This window comes from Vespa crabro, chromosome 6, assembly GCF_910589235.1.
Source record: "Vespa crabro chromosome 6, iyVesCrab1.2, whole genome shotgun sequence".
NCBI classification, from domain to species: Eukaryota; Metazoa; Arthropoda; class Insecta; order Hymenoptera; family Vespidae; genus Vespa; species Vespa crabro.
This window is the reverse complement of record NC_060960.1, coordinates 1,407,627-1,433,476: the sequence shown is the minus strand read 5'-3', so window position 1 is coordinate 1,433,476 and position 25,850 is coordinate 1,407,627. Positions and strand designations below refer to the sequence as shown.

At 32.0% G+C, this 25,850-nt stretch overlaps 3 protein-coding genes across 9 annotated transcripts; 1 reads left to right on the top strand and 2 right to left on the bottom strand.

Moving 5' to 3' along the window:
- Window positions 1-123: 123 nt before the first annotated feature.
- Window positions 124-19,518, top strand: LOC124424964 (apoptosis-resistant E3 ubiquitin protein ligase 1). Of its 7 annotated transcripts, none has more exons than XM_046964639.1 (16): window positions 124-267; window positions 569-777; window positions 13,508-13,664; window positions 13,778-13,983; window positions 14,171-14,370; window positions 14,476-14,713; window positions 14,816-14,985; window positions 15,058-15,238; window positions 15,318-15,529; window positions 15,614-15,880; window positions 15,966-16,041; window positions 16,119-16,414; window positions 16,498-16,623; window positions 16,722-16,910; window positions 17,026-17,288; window positions 17,449-19,518. In XM_046964639.1, exons 2-16 carry the CDS (start codon window positions 600-602, stop codon window positions 17,549-17,551), a joined length of 2,862 nt encoding a protein of 953 aa, XP_046820595.1. In that variant the 5' UTR covers window positions 124-267; window positions 569-599; the 3' UTR covers window positions 17,552-19,518. The 7 variants fall into 7 exon arrangements, with proteins under 7 accessions (XP_046820595.1, XP_046820594.1, XP_046820597.1 ...); XM_046964638.1 differs by having other exon boundaries at window positions 15,055-15,238; XM_046964641.1 differs by having other exon boundaries at window positions 125-267; window positions 16,119-16,408.
- Window positions 10,921-13,414, bottom strand: LOC124424970 (leucine-rich repeat transmembrane neuronal protein 4-like). The gene is made up of 3 exons (XM_046964667.1): window positions 13,112-13,414; window positions 12,260-12,744; window positions 10,921-12,037 (listed from the first exon to the last, which is right to left on the bottom strand). The coding sequence occupies exons 1-3, from the start codon at window positions 13,197-13,199 to the stop codon at window positions 11,687-11,689; spliced, it is 924 nt and encodes a 307-aa protein (XP_046820623.1). The 5' UTR covers window positions 13,200-13,414; the 3' UTR covers window positions 10,921-11,686.
- On the bottom strand, window positions 19,498-24,664 carry LOC124424969 (spindle pole body protein pcp1-like). Its single transcript, XM_046964666.1, has 7 exons — window positions 24,029-24,664; window positions 23,453-23,870; window positions 21,847-22,038; window positions 20,722-20,864; window positions 20,315-20,479; window positions 20,066-20,232; window positions 19,498-19,918 (listed from the first exon to the last, which is right to left on the bottom strand). Exons 1-6 carry the CDS (start codon window positions 24,424-24,426, stop codon window positions 20,076-20,078), a joined length of 1,473 nt encoding a protein of 490 aa, XP_046820622.1. The 5' UTR covers window positions 24,427-24,664; the 3' UTR covers window positions 19,498-19,918; window positions 20,066-20,075.
- Window positions 24,665-25,850: the final 1,186 nt, after the last annotated feature.

Sequence of the window (25,850 nt, the reverse complement as noted above, 5' to 3'; positions counted from 1 at the left end):
GAAACGTTTAAGTTTAAATCATTCACTGTCTGAAATAGTTTCAATTTTTTCGACGAACTTCTCGAATCGTTTGAAACGAATACTTACGCGCTTCTAGAGCTTAACACCGTAATAAGCGCCCTCCCACCTATCACTCCATCTACAGATATACACAGAGAAATAATTCTCGTTCTATCCTTCGCTTCATGCGTCGTAACTTTTTAAAAGAGCGCGAGTACGGATCTGTCTGTTGTGTTGTTCGTAACCCCGGTGTTACAAAAAAATGTGGTGAGTCGATCGATAATTATTATTAATGTTTCTACAAAGTAACTGTTTTGTTTACAAACACGAAGTCGACATAACCTACGATTTTTGACACATGACCTGTTGACGATCGGTCGATTGCCGGAATTTCAGCATAATCGATAAAGTTATACATACATGCACGTGTATGAATATATATACACATTACATAGTTATCTTTGATTTACTTTTTGAGAAAAATTGTTACCAATAGGATATCATTAGTACTATATGTAAAGGAACTTCAATGCAGCAATATGTAATGTTTCTTGTTTTTTATCATTAGGATTTGCTTTTAAAGATGCACTATACATACCATGGCACGATGGTCGACAGTATTGTCGGGGGTATTTCTAGCCCTTTCCATGATCCTCTCACTGGGCAAACTTCTGATGCTTGCTGCTGGAAATGGAAGCAACGGAGATCTCACAGAAGCAGATCAATGGCTTGCTGAGATTGGGTTTAAGCAATATCGTCCTCTGTTTAGAAAGAAAGGTTTGTATCTTATTTTCTTTTATCAAAGTTTTATTTCAACGTTACAAATTGATTTATTATAACAGTTCTAATAGAATTAATAAAACAATCATTTGAATTCTACTTATTATGTAAAATTTCACTGTTAAAACTTGTCTACAAATAGTTCAAATAGAAAAAGAACAAATAAGTAACTTCAGTCACCTTTGCTGCTGATTTATTAATACGCAATACATAATATAAAGCAAAAACGAATACTATAGTTTTCTACTAATCTATAATACTAAATCTTATGAAAAATTTTTTTCTAATGTCGATAAAACATTTTTTATAAAGAAGAACGCATCACTTGATATTAAACAAAGATTTTATTCTTTGATACAACGTTGTTATCTTATTTTTGGTTTTACATTCTATAGATAAGAAAAGAAAATGACACATTCAATTGAGTTATCACATAATATGACTAATCGTTTGTGACAAATTAGTAAAGCTGATAATTTATGAAACAGAACAATGAAGCTTTTATCTTCGATTATGCACGCACATGCAGCTTATATAATCGATCGTGAAATAAAAGAATTTATTGAAGATATTTGAAATAATTTCGAAATACTCTTATTTTTTCTTTGCTAATTCGAACGAACGAATATAAATAACAATGTCATTTTAAATTATAAAGTAAATATCGATTTGAGGATAGATAAATGGAAATAAACTACGCATCACGCGATTCCTCGAATGCAATAAATATATATTTAAAAAACAAAAGGAAAAAAAAGAAAGATAAAGAATCGTATCATCATTTACGAAAGAGGGGAGGGGCATTGATAATTTTCGGTCCAGCTCGATCAAGAGGATTTGCAGGATATGCTGACATTGCTTTGCTCGCGTCCTGGCCCAGTTGGCTCGCAGATATGAGACTCGAAGCGCTTGCGCGACCCAGGCCTTTCTACAACCTCCTCCTCCTCCTCCTCCTTCACCTCATCTTGCTCCTCCTCCTCCTTCTCCTTCTTTTCAACGGAGTACACCTTGCACCTCGTTTCGAGGCTGGAAGGAAGGAACGGATTCAGAGTTTCCAGCTGCAGCAATGTCACTGCGCGATGTTCGCACTCGGGAGTGGGAAAGAACCCTCGTTCTCTCTCGTTCTTCTGTGTATGTTTGTGGCTGACCCCCAAGAGTGCGCTCAGTACACCACTTCAAAGCATTCATACGGACTAATTTCTCTAAAAACCAACGAAAAAAATGTCTACGTCCTCTTTCTCGTTTGTTCTACAACGAACATTCGTTCATCATCATCATCATCATCATCCTTCTTTTTCTTTTTTTTCTTTCTTTTTTTGTCATTTCTCCTTGAAGAAAAAAATCTAATCCTTATATTAGTTCTTTTGTTTTCTTTCTTTTTTTTTTCTTCTTTTCTTTTTTTATGATATAAGTGTAACATAATGAAACGATATAACTTGATATTAAAGATAAATCACTTTACGTTTCGATTAATATGAACAATCTTCATTAAATCGCGATTATCTTTACGTTAATAAATCGTCGGACAATTTTCTTATTATGTAGGTACACGTAGGCCATTACGTTCAAGTTCCTAGTTGAGTTTCGCTCGATAAACATTAAAATTTCACGAAACGGATATTTTCGTGCGGTTTCCCTTTCCACTTTTGGATTGTGGAAGGTTGTTACGTGTCACCAAGTATAGCTCATCTTTGCTGGTTGACCAATAACTAAAGAACTACTTCGATGCGTGCTATTCGTTGCATGTGCCAAATTAATCGAGCTACAACGACTTATGATTTTCGTGGCATAACGACCACTTCAATCGTTCGATTATGTTCTATTGCTAAATATTATCAGGCTCGACGTTATTTTATGTATCGTATAAATCAATTGAACTAACAAATTCGAAATAATAAATCAATACATTTCATATTTATTTCATAGTAAGAAATTCATATATCGGAAAAAGATAAATTCGAAATAATATATCAATTCATTTCGTATTTATTTCATAGTAAGAAATTCATATATCAGAAAAGATAAATTCGAAATAATAAAATTTCATATTTATTTCACATTAATTAATTCATATTTAAGGAAAACAACAAAATAATAATCGTCATTAAATGAATATGAAAAGAATGAACGAATATGTCCTAATGAACGTCCGGTACTTTTGTACTTTGTACCACTTCTTTCTTATCCTGTCTTTTCAGAAATGTCAAATGTGACAAAAGATCTAACGTTCTATTTCGACAAGTATAATACAAAAGAAAGAAAAGAAAAAATTGAAACAAACGAAGAAGTAGCTGTATTACGTGGACTTTTATAATTAGATGGATATCAATATTAAACCTTTCCATTACGAGGTCACCGGTGGCATGATAACAATACGTTTGACATTATGACAACTTCGTTTAATTATTAAAACAAATTAGTACGAAGAAAAGTTAAAAAAAAAAATGAAAAAAAAAATATATATATAATATAATATATAATAAACGTATATACGAGAGATATAAATATCAGATAAAAAAACTAGGAAAATAATTATAATGCAAAAGATTTAATACCCTCTATAATCCAATTTTTTATCGTGTCTGTAAAAAAATTGTCTAACAGGTGAAAGTTATGATATTACTATTGTAACTTTTATGTGATATAATATATTACATATGCTAGTATAGATTAAATATAAAAGTTATATTAAAAAAAAAAAAGAGAAAAGAAAAACGAGAGAAAAAAATTTCATAACGATAAAATGAAATAAAAAAATAAATAAATGAATATATATATATATATATAAGCGTACGTGAATTGAAAGTTACATAGACCTTTATAGAGGGTTAAAAAGATAACGAGACATTTTTGGCAAATACTTAGTATCAATAGAAAATACGATAGAGTGGAAGAAGCGCGTAATCGGTTAAAGATCGAAGGAGTCTGGAAGGACGCGCGTTTAAGAAGGTCGAGTCAAAGTGGGGATGAAAGAGTAGAGGAGTGGGTGCCTTGGCTCTGTCGAGGTGGAGGGGGAGCTCGGAGACGCGTCTCGCGAGGGTGCAGTAGTCGTGAAGCGTGAGGCCGCGGGAGCCGATCACCTTAGTGAAGTTCGCGCGTGTCCGGCAAAAATATGCGCGCGGCCAGAGGGCGCGTCCTTGTCGACGGGGAAACCGCGAAGCGCGAGCCTCCTTCTTGGAACCTTTGACACGCGCCGCCACCGCGAGTAGTCGCGAGCGATCCTTAGTAGACGCGCCGTGTCGTGTCTCGAGTAGAAGCTTCGCTTTTTTATTCGACACTTTAATCCTCCCCCTTTTTGATCTAATCTTTCTTATTTTTCTTTTAATTTCTTTCCCTTCTTTCTTTTCTTTATACATTCATTTTCATTTATCTTTTCTACTTCGTTTCTCGTAACTCAACCTGCTCCGCTAAGCTTTCTCAAATCGTAAAAAAAAAGATTTTTTATTGCTGTTCGTGCTTTTCTTCCTTCACTTCTTCTTCGTCTTCTTCTTCGTCTCCGTCTTCGTCTTCGTCTTCGTCTCCGTCTTCGTCTTCGTCTTCGTCTTCGTCTTCGTCTTCGTCTTCGTCTTCGTCTTCGTCGTCGTCGTTGTTGTCTTCATCGTCGTCGTCGTCGTTGTTATTTATTATATTTGCAAGGTCTTTCCTTTCCGCTTCGTCTATTTCTACTTCTTATTATTCTTGTTCTTCAATACCCCGCGTCTAAAGTCGATCACTCTCCGCCAAGACGATCTTCTCCGACAGGCACGATGAAGTATTAGTCGAAATCGTAAGTGACACTTCTCTTCGATTTTGTTTTTTTTTTTCTTTTATCGACATCGATCTATCTTTTTCTATTTTTTTCTCTTTTTTTTTATGTTCGAAAAGCTCTTTTTGTTTATTTACAAATATGTAATTATGATGAGAGAGGAAGATCTTTGTTTTTCTCATCGTGAATATGTTTTAGTTAGTTTTTATTAGTTTCGATATAGAATCATTGTATGTCTTCTTCACGAGTGGAAAATTGAGTGTATTGATATTTTTGTTCGATAAATTTCCTTTTTTTTTCTTTTTATTTTTTTTTTGTTTTGTTATTTAACGAATAAAAAAAAATATAGCGAGACAAAATCTGCTGGTATGAAATGTACGAAACACAAATTTTTCTAAATATATCATTTTCTTAAAGAAAAAAAGTGGTAAAAATATATAAAAATAATATGTTATCTAAGATAAAAATTAGGTTTTTCTTTTTCTTTTTTTCGAAGATTAGCCGTGATATTTCATAGGTTTTAACGTATTTCAGAAAAAAAATTCATATAGAAATTTCGTCAAAAATCTGTAATCGTTTTAACTTATACTCAAATATATTTTTAATTGAAAGATTCATGTTAATCATGTTCAACACGAATGGAAAAGAAAACTTATTCAAATATGTTTTTATTCCTACAAAAAGATTCTCTTCCATTTACTCTTATTTGCATTTTTAATTAAATGCAAAGTTCGCACGCATGACATGTGAATTCGGAAGTTCATTATCTTGAGAAGGGTTGTATTACGGTTTGTTTCGTGTACAAAAAGTGTAGGAGAGAGGGGTTGACGTCACGATTTCCACCACCCCTTATGCTAGAAGTAACGATACGATCTCGTACATGCGAGCTATTCGAGATTTCTGAAAGTAGTAGATCCTCTAGAGAAGGAAAGAGGGGGGAGAGAGAGAGAAAGAGAGAGACAGCACTAGTGTGTCCTGCATTGCGGAGATTTACTCGTACTACTCAAGCATGAACGCGAAAGTACTACCTCCACGCGTTTTACGAGTATCGAGTTCACACCATTTTCTTCTTCCCCTATAGTTTTCTTTCCTAAAGTATATTGGAATTTGTCATACTTAATCATTGTTTTACGAGATGAAAAAGAAAAGAATATCAATCTCGAGATAGAAAGTTTTATTAATTTTTACAATGAATCTCGTTTCATAGTTTATAGCTTTAGATCGTAAAAACGTTCTCTTTAATGACTTATTACTATGTAATATATGTATGTATGTATGTATGTATGTATGTATGTATGTATGTATGTATGTATGTATGTATGTATGTATATATATATCTTTGTGAAATAACAACGTATCTCCGTCGATCATGACATTTACGACGTTACTTTCGACAGTTATTGCAATTTTATTTCTAAATCGATGATCGCTCGGTCTCGCATCCTAAATTTCAACGTCGATTTCGAAGTACGTAACAAATACTAAATTTATACTAAACTGAATAACTTGCCGTCAAGATGAAACGTTTCAATCGTTTAGGCATATCGCCTGCTTTGATATTGTTAGTTTATTCTTTTTTTTCTTTTCTTCTCTTTTTTTTTCTTTTTTTTTTTTTTGAAAAGTTTATAGATAAGAATGAATGTGTATGCTTTTCTTTCACACGGTCAACCTCAAAACTCGATCAAAAGCTTTTGAAAAAGAGAAAAAGAACAAGTTCAGAGATGTAAATTTCAACGCACGACTGAACGAAAATCGATTCGTTGAAAACGCGCCATTGCGACGAACAAGTATACTTGCTATAAATTAATTCGATTTTTTTGTGCTTGTTTGTTTTTTTCTTTTTCGGTTTCATTAAAAAAATTCTCGCGATACTGAATTGATTTCTTTTTTTTTTTCCTTTTGTTTTTTTTCTCACTTTTGGCTTTATTAAAAACATTGACAAGTAAAAATGTTCTCCTTATCTTAAAGTCGATAAATACGAGAATATTATTCGTATAAAATAAGAGAAAGAAAGATACAAAAAAAAAGGAAAGAGAGAGAGAGAGAGAGAGAGAGGAGACGAATTTTACCAAATGGACAAACTAATTTTTTCCCTTCTTGATAAAACGAGAGTCCTTTTTTACGCAAAACATAAAGCGCGTCTTGAAACACACGTTTCAAGTACTTCCGCGATACGAATTCCTAATAAACTTTTAAAAAAATATTTACTTAGAGATCATCTCATGAAACTTATTACTTTTTCTTTTTCTTATCCTTTTTCTCGAACGAGAGTTTCAGAACTTTATAAAGTAATTTTCGAAAAACATGTCAATTTCATTTTGTAAATGAATATATTTTCAACGTGAAGAAAAATAGAGAGAGAGAAAGAGAGAGAGAGAGAGAGAGAGAGAGAGAGAGAGAGAGAGAGAGATGGAATTATCTAAAAAAAAGTGTTTAATATATACGTAAAATTTGATTTATCGTCGTCGATTTTAATTATCTTCTCTTAAGTACAAAGCTCTTGAAAAAAAGGGGCGAAAAATAAAAAAAAGACATAACTACTTTATCGAAAGTTTATTTGAAGGTAACGGAATTGAACGATCGTACCCGTGCGAAAAGAAAACGCGCAAAAAGGTGAAGGTCGGTGAAAGGAATCAATTCTTTTATCTTTATTAACTACTACCTTGCTTACACGCGAAGTTCGACAAATCGATTTCTTGGGTAGTCAAATAGTAGATATGTTTTATCCTTTGACGTTGAAAAGATCCTTGCTATCATTTGATCGATCGATCAATGAAAAAAAAATTATTTAAATATTTCTTTTTGTTTTAATCGACAAAATCTTTGAGAATGGTAATATTTCATGATTATCCTAGCTCGAAATCTCTTTCGTTTATATTGCAACTTAATGAGGCGGAAACGAAGGAAATGAAACTAGATCAGAGCCTCGTCGAAAACGTATCATTAAGAGTGAAATTCTACAACCAAAAGAGAATCGTAAATGAAATCGGATTTGAACGGCAGAGACTATTCTGTTTATATATCAAACCGATTAAACACCGATTAGAATGATTAGAAGAGAAACGCAATAATAGTGCATATGTGTATATATACCTATCTAATTTCCTTGCAAAATAGACAAGTTCAATCCTATTCAAAAGTTAAATAAATGTAAGAAATATTCTAGACGATTAATTATCGAATTAGTTGAATTATTTATAGACAATTATATGATACGATTTAAAAGATTAAAAAATATTTTTCTCTCTTTCTATACCGCGTATATGTATGCATATACTTTGTAGAATAAACGAATTCAATCTTATTCGAAAGTTAAATAAACGTAAGAAACATTTTAAACGATTAATTATGGAATTATTTGAAATATTTGCACAGTTATACGATACGATTTAAAAGATTAAAAAATCTTTCTTTTTCTCTTCCTATACGGTATGCATATATGTGTATATATGCACATTTATCTAATTTCCTTACAAAATAAAAAAATTCAATCCTATTCGAGAGTTAAATAAACGTAAGTAATATTCCAGACGATTAATCACCGAATTATTTAAAATATTTACTAAGATTTATAGGATACGATTTAAAAAATTTGTTTAAGTTGATGAAAAGAGATCCTCTAATTAAGTTCATTACGAATAACGTGTGTGCGTCCTCGATTGTGCCTAGGACGCGAAAGAAAAAAAAGAGAAAAGAAATGAAGTTCTAATTAGTGCAACGAACAATTCTTCTATCTTTTGTCCATCTTAGACAATATATACGGACTCTTAAATCCTTCACGTGATTCGTATCGCCCATGCGATGCATATCTACAGTGTGCTAATGTGCCATACTAAAAACTGAGAATAAAAGGTATTTGGAAAAAGAAGTGATTTCAAAGTTACCCTGAAAAAGAGAAAAGAATATTTTTTATTTCTCTCGCAAACGCGTACCCATTGTTAAATAAAGTTTTAAATAGCATTCACCACTCACCCTAATAATTAAGCTGGAAGAAAAAAAAGTAACAAGAGCTAAACAGCGAGACAAAATATTTTTGAAATAATTTTTATAAATATTATCGTACCTTTGAATACAATCTATAAAAGATATATATATTCAATAGATATAAGATAATATATAAGTATATTATATTCATAATATATTATATTATATCAGATTACGAGATAAAAGATTCGATTCTACAGACTTTACCGACTATTTCTAACACAACAAACGATTCTAATGGTTTTGTAAAGGCTTAAGATGTAGGATCAGATACGTATTACATATGTGGATATATACACCGAGAAACTTTGTTTGATTTCTTTCGTTGGAAGATGTAAACACAATGTTAGTACACATGTCGAAAGTTCTACTTTCGAAATATAATGGTAGTTCGTTTTCAAGGATGGCTGACAGACACGAAAGAGTAAAAGATATCTAAGGATGGAAATTGAATTTGATAATCCTGACCCGGTATCGCATGCAGCAAATGCAAGCAAAGAGAGAGAGAGAGAGAGAGAGAGAGAGAGAGAGAGAAAGAGAGAGATGGAAAACAGCGAATCGATCTGGCCTACCTTCATAACACCTACTACTCTCTCATGCATAATCATGAGTATGTGTGACATACATATGCCCTGGTTTTCCTTCTGGTTCTCCTCTTTCTCTTAACGCCGAAAGGATCGTTAGCACGAAGTGATACCAGCGAAGGATATCTGTCCGAAAAGGTCAAGGGTCCAACGCGAATTTTTCGAAATGCTTCTAATGAAATCTGATACCATTCTTGCCTGAAAAAAAAAATATTTTTCTTAGATAATGTACGACGCGATAATTCGTCGATCTATGAAAAAAGATAAAATAAAATTAAAAAAAAAATAAAAAAAATAAAAATAAAAACGAAAGTAAATTTATTAGTTGAATACTAATAAATGTTCCATTAGAAACTAGCATGATTTTATTCTTTTTTCTTTTTTTTTTTTTTTTTTTTTTTTTAACGTGCTTTTATAAAGATAATCTCTCAATGAAATATTCGTCATTTTGCCAAACAAAAGAATCGATTTGCCCGATTGTTATTTTCACGAGGCAACGACTCTAATTGGAATCATCGAAAATTGTGAAGAATCGTAATCATACTAAATGAGAATCTCGAGTATTTCTCGTGTATAGGACGACTCTCTCTTTAGAAATGACATTTTTAACGACATAGAAAGAAGAGAAGAGATGTAAACGGAAAGGTGTAGGAGGAAGGGAATCATCATAGATATGGCGACCCTGATTTGACCTCGAGTGGACTCTCGACCCCTTTTTTTAGGTATCCTTAATTCATAGCATCCTATTACTGTTTTTGACAAATCGTTATTACATATCTTCGATCATGCGTGTCTCGTTGACCTTATTTTCTTTTTTGATTCGTGCGAATAAATCGTAAAAAAATTTTCTTTCTCGATAAACCGTAATTAAATTTCTTTTTAAATGCCTGTTAAAACGTAATATTAATGATTTATCAAAAATAAATTGCATGTATCGCATTTTGGTTACAAATGAGAAAAAGCTATATAAAATGGATGGACTAATTTCTCTCGTGAATTATCGATTTTTCTTCTATTGTATTCTACATTCGTAAGCGCGCGATTTTGTAGTGTATTTGTCATACGATTAATGCGATTTAAATTTATTACTCCTACTTCCGTATCCTTTCTCTCTCAACAAAACCAGTTTACTTTGCTGTGTATAGATACGCTTAAAATATTCATATATTTGCGTATATATTACCTATATATACCTATATAATATACATAGATTAATGCGGTGGTGTTAAATTGGCTCGCGTGTCGATAAACACTTTTTTTTCCCTGTGTGAAACAAAAATATTACCGGAAATCTATTCATTTTCTAATAAACCAACATGACCCAGAATATATTCTACTCGCTATATTTTTCCAAATTTAGAAATATATTTTTCTCTTTCATTTCTTGGTTAATGCAATTTTCCACTCGTTAGAATCAATCACGTAGAATGATTCATAATAAATAGAAATAGAAATTGAAGAAAAACTATATCGTAGAATCGGATAGGAAGGACGAAGCTCGCGATAAAAGGAATCTTACAAATATTTTGTCTAAAAAAAAAAAAGAAAAGATGACCGCGACAACCGACGGACGTAATTGCGGAAAAAATACATCTTAGTCGATAAAGAAAAAAGTTTGTCAGAAGGGAAAAGAGACCCGAAGGAATTATGCCGGACAAAAATCCAACCTGTCGAGATGGGCAACGCGAAAACAAAGACTTCTTCGTCGATGAGATATCGTCGATCGGCATGTCACTGCGGCCCAGCGGCAGCGCCTCTTCCGGTGAGTCGACATCGATCGATTTTTCATTTTATTTTACGATATTTGTTCTTTCATATCTGTCTATCTATCTTTCTTACCCTTCTTCCCTTTTCCCATCTCTCTCTTCTCTCTCTCTCCCTCTCCCACTTCCTCTCTCCTATCTTTTCTTTCTCTTTCATCTTCGAAATTTAGACATTTTTCGACGTATGTATTTTTCGAGATAAACGAGTAAACTGTTCATCCATCTTTCTTTCTATCGTTCGACATTTTGATAAAACAAAATATCATCATGCCTGTTTTTTTCCCCATGAAAAATTTATCTTTCCAGAAAATACTTTCCTTTTAACTTTTCACACAAATAAAAAGATAAATTAAGATTCATTCTTTCGCGCTTTCACAATTCGTTCGTTAGGATAAATTATAATAAATGCTAAAGTACCGATAAGTACTTTTAGAAACTTTGAGCGAACGCTCGCGTCAGTATACTTTGCATAATAAATTCGAAGTGGTATTTTCTTGAGTAAACGTGCCGACGGATCCGTATCAAAAGGACCTACTTTCTTACGATGATTAATTCCTTGAGTAAGAAAGGACTTGAAAGTACTTCAACGAAGAAAATTAATTTTACGATAATGTCTAATTAGATGAGTAAATGTAACAACATCATTTTTCTTGTTCTCTTTCTTATTAAGACCATTTTATTATTATGCAAATTATAGAAGAAAAACATTCGAACAATATTATCAATTATTTCAGCTTAATAAAAGTATATATTGTTGAATAACAACATTAAAAATTTGATTAATCATAATTAAAAAAAAAATCAAAGATTTAACTCATTGTTAAATCGAATCAAGCACTCGACTTCGACTCTCTAAGTTGTAAAAGTAAATTCTTTATAAAGGCACCATTTGTAGCAGAATTTGTCAATGATTTATGTCCACCAGTCACTAAACATTTCGTAAGATCTTTCCTCAATTGCGAACATTGTTGCGGTATTGACGGTGAAACGAGTAACATCCAAACTGTACGTAATTGATTGAAAAGATTCAAAATGACGCATTCAACCATTTGCTCGTTCTTATCCCCTAAGGGAATGGAATCGTCCACGGCACAGAGCCAAAGTACGTTGTCCAGCCAGAATTCCGGACCACGCGGATCGATCTTGTAATTAACACCGTGATCTTTTAGCCACAGAGTTAACTAAAACGTTCGAGATATATGAAATATTTTCGATTGATTAGTTTCTACGGGAATAAACTAACGGAATAATATTGAAGAGGTAACGTTGAAAATGTTGAAAGATATAGATAGGCAACAATAAAAATAAAAAAAAAATAAAAAAAGTAAGAACGTAAATTGAAAAAAATCAAATTGGCAACTTGACAAGTCTAATCATGTGGAAAAAGCTTTGTTCCGATTTACCTTTGCACGACATTGGAAGGTCAGTGGATTACCGTCGAAACGTAACTTGTCGAGGGCTCTCAACGGTTGCAGAACGTTGCTTTCCAAACATCCGAGTCGATTTTCGCTAAGATCGAGTCTGCGAAGATTCGACAATCTCTCGAAGGCTAACGACTGGATCGTCGTGATCTGATTATAGGAGAAATCCAACTGTTGCAAGGATATCAGCTCTTGGAACCAACGATCCTTCACTTGGCTAATGTTATTACTCGAGAGAGTGAGTTTCTGGAGATAAGTCAAGCCACGAAAGGCATCGTCGTCTATGTTCTTGATGTTACAGTTTTGCAAGTTCAGAGCCACCAGATTCTTGGCATATCTTGAAAATGCGTCTTTCGGGAGTTGACGTATATCAGATTGAAAGATCATGATCGCAGATATTATGTTATTGCCTTGATCCAAAGACTTTTCCAAACTTTCGTTTGTACATTTCACTCGATTCCCAAATCCTATACGATTTATAAATTATTATTGTTAATTTATCCAATTCTCAGAAATTGCTTGTTATTGTAGTAATGCTAATGAAAAGGAATATTGTATATTCCTGTTCATTGCGTAATATTTGTTTGTGCATTTTAGTACTTAGAGCTCACGTCTCAATGCATCGAATATAGAATAGCGACTGATTTAATGGTAACTAGAAACATAATACAAATGTAAATATTCGTTATCGGCAACAACTATATTCATGAAGCGAGGATATGCGCCACAATTTATAGAAATTATGTTAATAAGACTATCGAGGATGCTTTAAAAGCGTCAACTAATATATAAAGTGATATTTTACTTGTAGTTGTATTAGTAACTTTATCTCACCTTCTTCATAATTGTTAACGGTACACTTTGCTAATGTTATCACCATGAAATTGAAAATATAGAATAACACGAAGAATATACGATCCATCCTGAACAATTTTAAACTTTACTCTTCTCTAAATGATCTCTTAATTAAGAATAAAACGGAAATGTTCGTGTAGGATGGACAAATCCTTGCAACGTCGAAATTATCAATTTCAACATTTTCCGCTTCGTGATATGGTCATATCTTTGAAACAATTATTACGTAAACACAGTCTATTCGAACTCTTTTAAATATACTGATTCGTTCAAAAATAAAAATGAAAATGTCTACAGTACGTTCGGTACTATCTTTTAATTTAAAGATACGTAATAAATTCATTTTCAATCGGATTTCGTTTTCAATGTCATTAGGTATCTCGACCCTCGCCAGCTGCGGTGAAGTCGACGCGCTACCCGAACTTCCGGCACAGGATGAAGAACGTTTACAACGTGCAGCACGTTTGTTGCAACAACGGCTTGTATTACGTCAATGGCTGGCGGATCATGGCTTACATAGCTATTATCAAAAGTAAGAAAAGCTTTGATTACATTTTGTTAATATAAAAACATTCAATTTAATTCAAGTTGATTCACCGGATAAGAAAATAATAGAAATTCTATCATATTCTCTGTTTCCATCAGGTTAATGCAAATGGACGTTATGTCTCTGGAAGATGTATATTGGGTGGAGGACACTGCGGCACAAGCCACGCTTGGCAAGGATCTACAACGATGGATTCAGGCCAGGCAGGCATTACCTACTTCGAAGAGAGATTTAGAAACTTTAAAGGCGGATCTATGGAGTGCTGTTGTAAAAAACAGTCAACATCAAGACGCTTGGACATGGGGTATATTTGATTAAACTTTAATATCTTTTACATTTGTTACCGTTTATTATAACTCCCTCCCATTTTGTTATCTATTTTATTCATTAGTAATTAATATGAATCATTTACCTCTTTACAATCTCTCCTATTATTATTGTTGTTTATCTACTCTTTATCATTATTCTTATCTTCGGATATTATTTCTCAGGTGGAATGTTAGTAGTATCCGTGTCAGTAGCTGGTTTAGTTACTCTGGCTGCTATGACGCAGCCTGCATTAGCACCAGAAGCTAAGCATTCTCTTTTGCAATATGTTACTGGAAAATATTTATTACCGAGCAACTGTCGTGTCCATTTTGAGTGGGAAGAGCCACAACTTGTAGGAGAAACAATGACTTTTACTGTAAAGGTAAAACAATTGAAATAAGTTATTTTGTTTTGATCCGAGTTCTTTTTTTATTTTTATACAAAAAGGATTTTTTTTCTTTCTCTCTCTAAATATTACCTTCTTCAGTTCTATCAACGAAACGGTCAACCATATCCGATCTGCGACAAGGATAATCTCATTGTGGAAGTGACAGAAGGCTCGCGGAGAGTAGCTACTCTAATAGAATTAGGAGGTACCGATCCTTTAGCTGCAAATACTGCAGTAGTGAAGTTCACCGTCCGCCATGCTGGACAATACAAAATAGCTGTACTTATTGGATCATGTCACGTTCACGGCAGTCCATTTCTTAAAAATTTTCTGCCTGGTAAGAACATACTTGGTGTTAGAAAAATATATAAAATGAAAAATTGATTTCTTTTTTTTTTTTTTTTTCTTTTTTACTTTTTTTCTTTTTTCCTGTTTATAGGACCTCCAGATCCAAATAAAACCGTCTTCGTACGTCAAAGTTCTACGGTCGTTTGTACAGCTGGTATTGCACATTCAATGACAATAGAACCACGAGATGAATATAATAACTTATGCATATTTGGTCCCGGCGAAAAACCCACTAAAGGGTACGATGTCAATATTATTCAGGCAAGTGATTTTCTGATTGGGATTGGTCGAATCATTCGAGAAAAGATATTCATTAGAATATTTTAACAGCAGATAGGTAATCATGCGGTAAAAGGATCGGTTATAGATTACTCGATTCATCTCGACTACGATTCTCCAAATCAGAGAGTTCGATTGAAAGTTAGCTTTCCAAAAGGTGGTTGTTATCATGCGACTGTTAGCCTCGCAGGATTACAATTACACAATGGAGACTTTGACATTATCGTTCTGGAAAGTACGTCGAATAATTCCTTATAATTATATATATATTTTTCGTATGTCTACTATTCTCTTCGTTTTTTGTTCTTCTTTAGGTTCAGTTGCAAGATTGGTTCATAGTAATGTTGCTTCTAAAGATCCAGATATATGCTACGTTGCTAAATTATTAGGTATGCAAGGTGAAAGATTCTCTAAGCCAAAAAAAGTCTTTTGTTATATATCACCAAAGCAATTAACGATCAAGGAATATTTATTAAAATTTATTCCTAAAAGACTTGTTACTTTTAGACTATGTCCTTCGACTAAGGTAAGTATTTGTGAAACACGATTGAATATATACAATTTGTTAAAGAATTTTTACTTTCTTTATAAGATTATTTAACGTTCCCAGTTTCATTTTGACTGTTTGAACAATCATCACGAGGGATATCATTCGTTTTCAATAGACGACGGATGTCAACCACCCGTAGAATTAATTTCTTTATATCGCGATATAATAGCCGCTACCTTTACATTGTTTCTTCTTAAAAATATCGGTGGTAGCGAGACCTTCGCCGATAAACAAGATTTTTTTTATCACGAAGTTCGAAAACATCACCAGAAATATTATCATGAGAAACTTTCAATGAAAGTGCAACGAGACAAACTTTTAGAATCGGTAATTACTAAAATTTATTAAAATCATCCTTATTACAAGCACTTTCTAAAACTGCATATTTTGTGATATTTTCTATTGTTTTCAGTCGATGAAAGCTACTAAAGGATTTTCAGTGAGCGATTGGTGCAGAAACTTTGAAATAACGTTTCAAGGCGAACAAGGTAAAAATCAATAAATACTATCCATGCATACAAATATTATAACTCAACTTTGTTCACATCGCTGTTGTAAAATTTAGGAGTTGACTGGGGTGGTGTACGCCGTGAATGGTTCGAATTGATCTGCGCGGCTTTATTTGATCCAGGAAATGGTTTGTTTGCATCGTTTGGTGAATCCCAACAAGCTTTGGTACATCCTAACAGCAAACGACCGGCTCATCTTAAGTTAAAGCATTACGAATTCGCTGGACGTATAGTTGGCAAATGTTTATACGAATCGGCACTCGGAGGATCGTATCGACAGTTGGTACGAGCAAGATTTACAAGATCTTTTCTTGCACAAATTATAGGTCTTAGAGTGCATTATAAGGTAAAGGTATCTGTACAAAATTCAAAATTTATTTACATCACTTTTTCAAATAAAAGCCATAACTCATAGTTTCACAATACTTTTTATAGTATTTCGAACAAGATGATCCCGATTTATATTTGAGTAAAGTAAAATATATTCTTGAAAATGATGTGGAAGAAATGGAATTGTATTTTGTTGAAGAGGAATACGATAAGGACGGTCAATTATTAAAGGTGAGCCAAAAAATTCAATTCATATGTTATGTGTAACTTATACTTTTTCTTTTTCTTTTTTTTTTTTTTTTTTTTTTTTTTTTTTCATTTCCTTACAGGTAGCAGAATTAATTCCTGGAGGTAGTAAAGTACGCGTTACCAATGATACGAAACTTCGGTATCTAGACGCGTTAGCGCAACACAGACTCGCTAGTTCAATTCGCAACGAAGTCGATCACTTTCTACGTGGTCTCAACGAACTCATTCCAGACAACCTATTAGGCATATTCGATGAAAATGAATTAGAAGTACGAATCAATACTTCTGTGTGTGTATATAAATATATATATGTATACACACATATGTATTTTTAATTCACATTTTACCAATTCGTATATTTCCTAATGAAATTTGTTCATACAGTTACTGTTATGCGGAACCGGTGAATATAACGTAGCAGACCTACGGACACATCATATAGCTAATGGAAGTTCTCCAGAATTTCTACGTGTCCTTGATTGGTTTTGGACGGCAGTAAGTAATTTTACGCGAGAAGAAATGGCACGATTACTTCAGTTTACTACCGGTTGTTCTCAATTACCACCTGGCGGATTTCAACAACTAAGTCCACGCTTTCAAATAACAGCGGCTCCTACATTCGCGAATTTACCTACAGCTCATACGTGGTACGTGCTCTCTAAAATAATATAAATATTTTAATTACAAGTAACTTGATTCATCTAATTAAAATTTATTTATTTTTTTATAATTATTTCTTTTATTTTTTTTTTTATTTTTTTTTTTTTATTTTTTTGTTATTTTCTTTTTTATTTTTATTTTTTTTAGTTTCAATCAACTCTGCTTACCCGATTACGAGTGCTACGATCATTTCGAACGAGCGTTGTTATTAGCGATCAGTGAAGGTACCGAAGGTTTTGGTATGATCTAACAAGAAAAAAGCTATATACTGATAAAAACATACATACACACATTATACATAAATATACAAGCTAACCTCTAGTCTATTCTAGTCGATATAATTTGTCCATTATATTGAAATAATGTATATTGTGTCCCATTTTTTATTATTTGATATCAAGTATTAATTTTCATTCCAATGTTTACTTTCGATAATGTCTTTTCTTAACAAAGTTTTTATACTCTTAAAAAACATATAAACTGCATTTTGTTAAACTTAAGTCGTTTGAAATATCTTTAACAAATGTTCAGCTAAATTATGTTCTGCTAATGACCATCAAAATTTAAGCGTAAGAACATGCCGCATTTAATGGCTTGTGGTAACGTTTTTATATAAAAACCGTTATATACTAACAATATAAGAGCAATTTTTAATCTCATTATCAATGAAAATTTGCTCGATTTCTCAAAGCAAAATTTAGTATAAGTAAGGTATTCTAAGTGTTGTTGAATACATGAACATATTTCGTTACTCGAGCCATAAGATTCAGCATAATTCAACTTGCAAAATAATAGCAAGACCGAGGTATTTAAAATATTGTTTTGTAGATACTATCGTAGATTTTAAAAAGGTAGCGCGTTAATCGTTATTGATTCATACAAAAGAAAAAAGAAACTATAGAAAAAGATATAGATTTGAATTTTTTCGTTTGTTATTTTTTTTTCTTTTTTCTTTATACTGTATAGTAAATATCATATATATATACATATATATATATATATATATATATATATATATATATATATATATATATATAATATATACATATATACAATATATATATATACATATATATATATCGTCAAATTGTTCATTAGAAATTACAAAGTAACTATAATAATTTGTATAATCGTTTCATATCTCATCGTTATATTTCTTCTATATTATTATATTTTATATACTCAATTACGGAACGAAAGCAATCACAGTATAATCAAAGCCAAAGGCAAAAGACAATGTATTGTACATTTAGAATATACTCTACGACATTCGTTAATTAGTGCGTACATACGTGAATCTCGCAATAAAAAGAAAATTTCTTAATATCGACGGTATATACTTGTTACTTTCTATGGAGACCCGTAGATCGGGTTTTATAAGAAGTTTTACTTATGAAAAAAATATCACGACCACGATCGTCGTGGTATTGCAAATAGACTAACGTGAATTATGTTATTCCAACCACTTTAAGAATAAATTCATTTCTCAAGATTATACCGTTCGGGATTGTATAATACATACCATACTCAGGAAAAAAAAGAAAAAAAAAAACCCCCCATTTTGTGATAATTATAAATCTTCCACTGTTCTACACGTCATGTGAAAAAACAAAAATAGAGAATCTTACTTGCAACGAGAATAGCATAAAAAATAAAATAAAAAAAAAATAAAAGGAAAGAGAAACACGGAAAAAAGGAAACAATTAGGAAATTTCACGAATCTGGCTTAGAACTGTTGTGGATGATGCTTAAGATCCTTCTTGTACTTAAAAACACAGTAATGCAAAATGTGATCGTGCGTTTCCAAAAGCAATGACACTTGCACGTGGTTGCTTAACATTAAAATTAACTCTAATAACATCAGTCTTCTCTATATAAAAAAAAATACTATAGTATAAGCCGCAAGCATATTCCAAGTTTTGCTTCCTTTTGATTGCTTTGCAACTGTATTGTCGAAAACACCAAGATTCTCTGATATGAGACATGAGAACTATGAACAAAAAAAAATAAAAAGGAATCAAGAAATCGTAATAGCACGAGAGAATCATATTTATTAAATAAAAACTGAAAATAGATACACATAGTTCCGTCTTCTGGTAAAAACAGATCATGCATCGTTATCTTAGCGGTCGGGTTGACGATACTTTGTTTTTATCAGTTTATCAAAATACGCGAAAAAAGTGTAAAACTTATAGATTAAAAAGTATATAACAAGCATTTATTCGTATACATTCTAAACAAACTTATCCTACCCGTTATATATTCCACATGATTCTATACATAATATTCATCATGTAATAATAATATCCTTTTAATTATAAAATCATTCGTTCTCCAACGGTGAGTAAATTTTCTTCCCAAAAAAAAAAAGAATATTAAAAATAAAGACAATCTAATAATATTCCTTCCGACGTGTTACTTGTAAATTTTGTTCAGTACTGCTCATTATTTCTGTCTTCCCCATATATAATATGCAATAACTTTTCCATAAGAGTTCATCTCGTGATCGACGAAAGGTAAAAACTCTCTTCGCAAACTTTTCTTTGACTTCAAACATTCTCAACATCGATATCAAACTCATCATTGACGTTTAACATATTTCCCAATCATACTTGAACTATAAATTTCAATTATTGATAAAAAAAAAACTAATTGCATGATATTAGATTTTATTTAAATAATAATAATAGAAAGAGATAGAAGGAAAAAGAGAAAATATTAATCTATTGAGAAATATTCAATTCAATGATGGATAATAACATACCTGATAAAAACTAAGATGGTACAGTAGTGCTAGATAAAAAAGATAGAGTACGCAATATAGCCCGTGGCGCACGAACAACGCTTCCAGCAATTTGTAAAACTCGACTGCTCCATCCTCCTTCTTGAGATTGTCTGATTAAACGTTCCTTCAATTCATTTAGTTCCATTCTTATGTATAAAAATATAAACAATGTTATATTCTCTTATATAAAATACAGATTATGTACATAAGAAATGGGATATATCTTACAGTTGACCGTTATATATTGATTCGATACGATGCAAGGCAACTTCTTTATCGGCCAGTTGATTTTCAAGAACGTTTGAACGTAAGCTTAAAGCTTTCCCCGTTTCTATACTCGATCGTAACTGTTTCTCCAATTTCATTCGTTCATCTTCTCCGACCTTCAATTGTCTAAATAAAAAAGAAAAAAAGAAATATCATTGTTCATTAAAAAATGTCGATAATAATATTTTCGATATAATAATTTTTTGTTAAAATAACATTTTCATACTCGCTTATATTTCAAATATTTTATTACAAATATTTTACGTCAATGGTAAACAACGATGTTTAATTATTAAGAAAAAGAAAATGAAATATGGTAATATTTTATATAGTAGAATTTTTTTGAGCTTAATCTATCAACAACCTACTTGGCATATCGTTGATTCTGTTCCTGTGCAGAATCGACGAGTGCGACATGTGCAGCCAATCGAATTTGCAAATCCTCGATGGCAGATTCAGCCCTATCTACTCTACTACCACGTTCTGTAGCTAAAGCTTCGCTTGCGGATATCTAAAATTACGCAGAGAAAGAGAGAGAGAGAATGAGAGAAAAGTATAATGAACTTTTTCTTCTTTAAAAACTAAGGGATAAAAAGAAAAAAAAAAAAAAAAAGAAATTTTTCCTTTTAAATTATTCGTACGAAGTAAGTACTCGGGATGCTATTCAAGTTTAAATCTGATCATTTAAAAATTTCCGATCATCGCGATAATAATTTCTAATTGTTACATAACACAATCGAGTTCTTACAGCTTGGATAAGCATGTTGAGATACAACGAAATTTTACCAACAATAAGCTACAACGTAAAAGAGTTAATAGGGCAAGCATTATCGATCCTTTTTCCTAGTACCCAAGGAGTATTACGCGGTATTGAGTCAGCAACGAAACACAAAGAGTATGACTCAGAGGTTCTCTACGACCTCGCCGTACGTTGACCTAACTAACCAAAATTTTATTTCATTTCAATCAAAAACTGATTCCTGATAATGATCAGTCAATTTTTAATGGATCATCGTTGACAATAATTTCGTTGGCAAGCGATAAAATTTTACAGAAGAAAAAAAAATAAACGTTTGCCATAATCTATACTTTTATTAAAAATATGGCATGCCCTTTAGAAAAATACAACGTTTCGTTGGAAATTGAGAGGGTGAACAGAGTGAATCATTATTTCTTAGAAACCAATAAGAATTCGCATTGTATCAAGAGAGAAAATCCACCCTCACTCTAGATCAACCTTCATTGAGCAGATGTATGACTCATTCGATAGCTTTGTATTGGCAACAACCTACTACTAAGAAGTCAAAGGCCCTATTTCTCAACAAGTATTATCTACTCTTCGTTTACATCCAAGTGAGGGAGAAAGATTTGCATGATGAAGCTCTTCATTAAACTGGTACTCCATTAGAGTTTGTCTCATCGACTGTAGATAAGCCATTACCGATAAAAATTATAATAAAAATATTTAATTAAAAGATTAAATTCTAATGAACCTTATCCAAAAGAATCCTTTTATCTTCTCGTAATTTTAACAATTTCTCACGATCTCTTGCGATTTGTCCGTCTAAATCTTGAAGCTGATTTTGGGCATTGAGTAATTCGTTTCTAAGATTCTCCGTTGTTACCAATCGTTCCTCAGAAATATCCTCTAGACATTTAACTTCTTCTTCCAATTTATCTTTTTCCTAGAACCAAATATTATTTCGTGTTAAATAGTTATAAATATAATTGCATTAAATTCTAAAAATCTTTCATCATTTTAATTAATATGATAGACCATTTCTTGATTGTGTACATTTATAAAAATATATAGAAATAAATAATATGATTGTTTACGTATAAAAAAAAATAAAATATAGTGTATTCGATAGATAAAATCTTGTGACCACTGGTGAACTATACAGCAACCACCGTACGATATACGTAGCTCTTTCGTTTCATAATTAGCTGCTGGCGAAGTGCCAAATACTCGCTTGTGTAAGCACCCTACGCTCTGAATTCGTTGGCCACACGTATCTGCTCCTACGAACGTGAACGTGGATGTAAGCATACAAAGCATAAGAGCAAAAGAGAGAAAACCAGTGACACGAATATATTTATTTACGACTATCGATAAGAGAAACGAACTACATTTCTAATGTCACGTTTGATTTTGCTATCACGATATAAAAATTTATATATATATATTTATATATATTTATATATATATATATATATATATATATATATATATATATATACATGCGCGCACGTATATATTAAAAGTGTTACAAAAACGTTAGATTTAAAAAGCTTTTAAAACTTGTTGAATGAAATGAAAATATAATTTGTCATCGAAAGAATATGATCAAAGAAAGATCAAAAAGGAAAATCATGAACTTTTGAGATCTACTCTTCGATGCACAGTTGAAATTTGCTACGCGAGTTCTCTTGGTAGCGTCATCCCCCTACTTAGAAACACGTCATTGAACTCTCGTATTCGTCGAGCTCCGAGGGTGTCACGCTCTTACACATACGTCACACCTGCTAACTACATATTCTCCAACGTATCCAAATGAAACCTGCGCAACTATAAACTTCTTGAAACAAGTATGAAGAACTTTAATAATATTTTGATATTAATAAAAAATATTATCACGATTTGAAGATGTTTTACTTGTTCGTTACTCTGCACTTATTTGCAAAGTAAATTCAACATTTTAAAAAGGACAAAATAATATTCAACAAGTACATTAACCTCTACCCTATAATTAACTAACCCTATAACAGATACATTAATCCATCCTATAATACCTAAACTAACCTTCTAATACCTAAATTAAACTTCTACATAAAACTACCATGTAAGTTTAAAGTAACAGTTGCATATCTACTGTTTTTACATTTTCTTTCATTCATTTTATCGTTATTACTTTCATTGTCGTCTCTTCGTATATTCAGTTTCTTATTTTTCTTTTTTTTTTTTTTTTAATAGAATTTATACTCAGTATAGTACAGTTATATTAGTACAAATAATATTATAACAATCACATTAAATAATTTTTTTGTAAACGCGACAAAAAGTGAGGTATAAAAAATTAAACAAATTACTTCTTTTACCTTCTTGAGAACATCACGTTCCTGAAAATTTTCCTCAAGCTGAGTTTTCATACGCTGAGCCTCCCAATTCAATTTATTAACACGGCCATTTTCCGTCTCAAGTAAACGACGGAGAACAACGATCTGTAAGCGTAGATGCTCGATTTGCCGGGTTAGTTCTTCGATAGTTTTCTGTAGATGGCCGACGTCTGCTCGTCTGCGTCTCCAAGCGTTCAGTATCAATACATGACAAAGAATACTCGCGGCTTTGTCTGGATTCTGTGAAAGACTGTTACCACCCTCTTCTATATTAGCAGACAAGAAATTCTTTGTCCACGTTCGATGTCCGATTCCTAGGACACCTTTATTAATTCCTACGATGTCCTTGCTATGTTCTCCTAAATCTTCTCGATGTCCTAGCGACGAATTACTCTCTGATCTATAAAAAAAATTAATAATATTTAATATATATGTATGTATATAAAAGATAAATTTACAAACATGGCGTAGATAGCATTGATGTTCAAACATGGCGGTAATAGCATCAAATGTAATGGAATTTTATAAATCGTTATTTAAAATATCTGATTTATTTACCTGAAATTAGCTATATCTGGATCAATAGCTGCAAGTGAAAGATCGGTCATGGATAAGCTCTTTCTACAATGTGACGAACTGATAGCACGCAAAATTGGTGAAGAACAGGCCGAATTTGAGTGATTATTATCTGGGCAACTTTTAATTGTAGCAATGGAGACGTTACTATGATTTATTGCGCTTAACCCGATTAATTTAAACGGATTACGGACAGATCGATGATATGGGCTCGTTCGTTGACATTTTATAGGCAATTGTGAATACTGAAGCTTATGCCTTACACATTGTTTAAGATTTACTGTTATCGAGGAACCAGAAGGATTATCCTCCTTGCTGGTCCCCGCCAGAGCGTAAAGAATAGGCGAATTACTCGCTGAGAGGTACGTTATTTCTGGCATTGCTTCTTTTTTCTGGAATTATATTGCGGATAAAATTCTCTTCGCATAGGCGATCGAGATTGTTTCTTTTGTTATTCTTTGTCATGGTTACGGAATCTGCTTAACTTTCCTTTTAAGATTTCGAGCGAAAAAAAAAGAAAAACAAGAAACGTTATTTCAATCTTCAATATCAAAATCGAATCTTTCAAACTTCCCACCGATTATCCAGTAACAAAAATAAACGCATCACAATAGTACCTTTTAATATATCAAAAATAATGAATATAATAATATATTCGATAATAATAATATTAAAAATAATTAATTAATATTAATAACAATATATATTCAAATAATTTTGCTATATCCTAATTTTCATAATTGTTTAATTACTTCAATTCGTCGATCTTTTTTCTTCTTTTTTCTCCCTTAATATACCTATATATACCAGAATTTACTTGAACAAACGTATATACAGTATGCGGTAGAGAAATGAGTGATTATAAAATTCGATTTTCTCGGGTATAACTAGGATAGGGATAATCTGACTATCTATTTGGTATTACCAACATTATAGCATTTAGTAACCATAAATCATTAGTGGACCAATGCTTTAATAATTACCATATTGCTGTAAAAACTCCAATAAGTCATTGAGTAAAATACATTATTTAAGAAGATATAAATATATTGTTTTAAAGTAAAAAAAAAAAGAAAGAAAAAAAGCATTTCATTGTTTGAAGATGACAACGATTGATGTTGAACTTCCGGCAAAAATATGATTTGTTACGATATAATCCTTACTTTTGTAATACATCTTAATCGATGAACGCATATTTGCGTACCAGTCCGGTCCACTGGTTCATGATTACTAATGATATTCATAATGCTAATAGTAGAGCGTAAACAGTCGAATTTCTTTTAACTCAGCGATGCTTAAAAAATCAATTTATATAATAGCTCGTTTCTCTGTTGTATTCTGTGCTTAAATATACCTAAATGTATCTGAATATACTTGAATATACCAGAGAACATAACTATATTCTATATATCATATACGGAAAGTGTATAGAAAGTATGATTCATCATTGTACACGCGAGAACTCAGGTACTTAGGTACGAAGTTTCTCTATTAAATTCTAAGCATTACGTGACAATAGTCAATGCAATCATTCGATGAGTTATGAATCCTGTTCCTAGACAATCTAGCATTGTATAATTTTTATTTTCCTAACTCTTTTTTTTTCTTTTAATAAATAACGCACGTAGATCACACAAGCCTAATTTCAAAGTAGATGTTACGAATAACAGAGAGAAAGAGAGAAAGAGAGAGAGAGAGAGAGAGAGAGAGAGAGAGAGAGAAATGAAGTAATATAAATATGTTAAGCCAAGTAAAGAGCGATCATAATCACGATCATTCCACAAAACGAAGGTTATGCACGTAC

Coding starts and splice junctions, on each gene's coding strand:
- LOC124424964 (XM_046964638.1), top strand. CDS start 600: ATGGCACGATGGTCGACAGTATTGTCGGGGGTATTTCTAGCCCTTTCC. Junction 778..13,507: donor TCCTCTGTTTAGAAAGAAAG/GTTTGTATCTTA, acceptor CAATGTCATTAG/GTATCTCGACCCTCGCCAGC. Junction 13,984..14,170: donor TCAAGACGCTTGGACATGGG/GTATATTTGATT, acceptor ATTATTTCTCAG/GTGGAATGTTAGTAGTATCC.
- LOC124424970 (XM_046964667.1), bottom strand. CDS start 13,199: ATGGATCGTATATTCTTCGTGTTATTCTATATTTTCAATTTCATGGTG. Junction 12,745..13,111: donor CGTTAACAATTATGAAGAAG/GTGAGATAAAGT, acceptor TAAATCGTATAG/GATTTGGGAATCGAGTGAAA. Junction 12,038..12,259: donor CCTTCCAATGTCGTGCAAAG/GTAAATCGGAAC, acceptor CGAACGTTTTAG/TTAACTCTGTGGCTAAAAGA.
- LOC124424969 (XM_046964666.1), bottom strand. CDS start 24,426: ATGCCAGAAATAACGTACCTCTCAGCGAGTAATTCGCCTATTCTTTAC. Junction 20,865..21,846: donor AAAGGATTCTTTTGGATAAG/GTTCATTAGAAT, acceptor GCGTAATTTTAG/ATATCCGCAAGCGAAGCTTT. Junction 20,233..20,314: donor TCAATATATAACGGTCAACT/GTAAGATATATC, acceptor TTTATACATAAG/AATGGAACTAAATGAATTGA.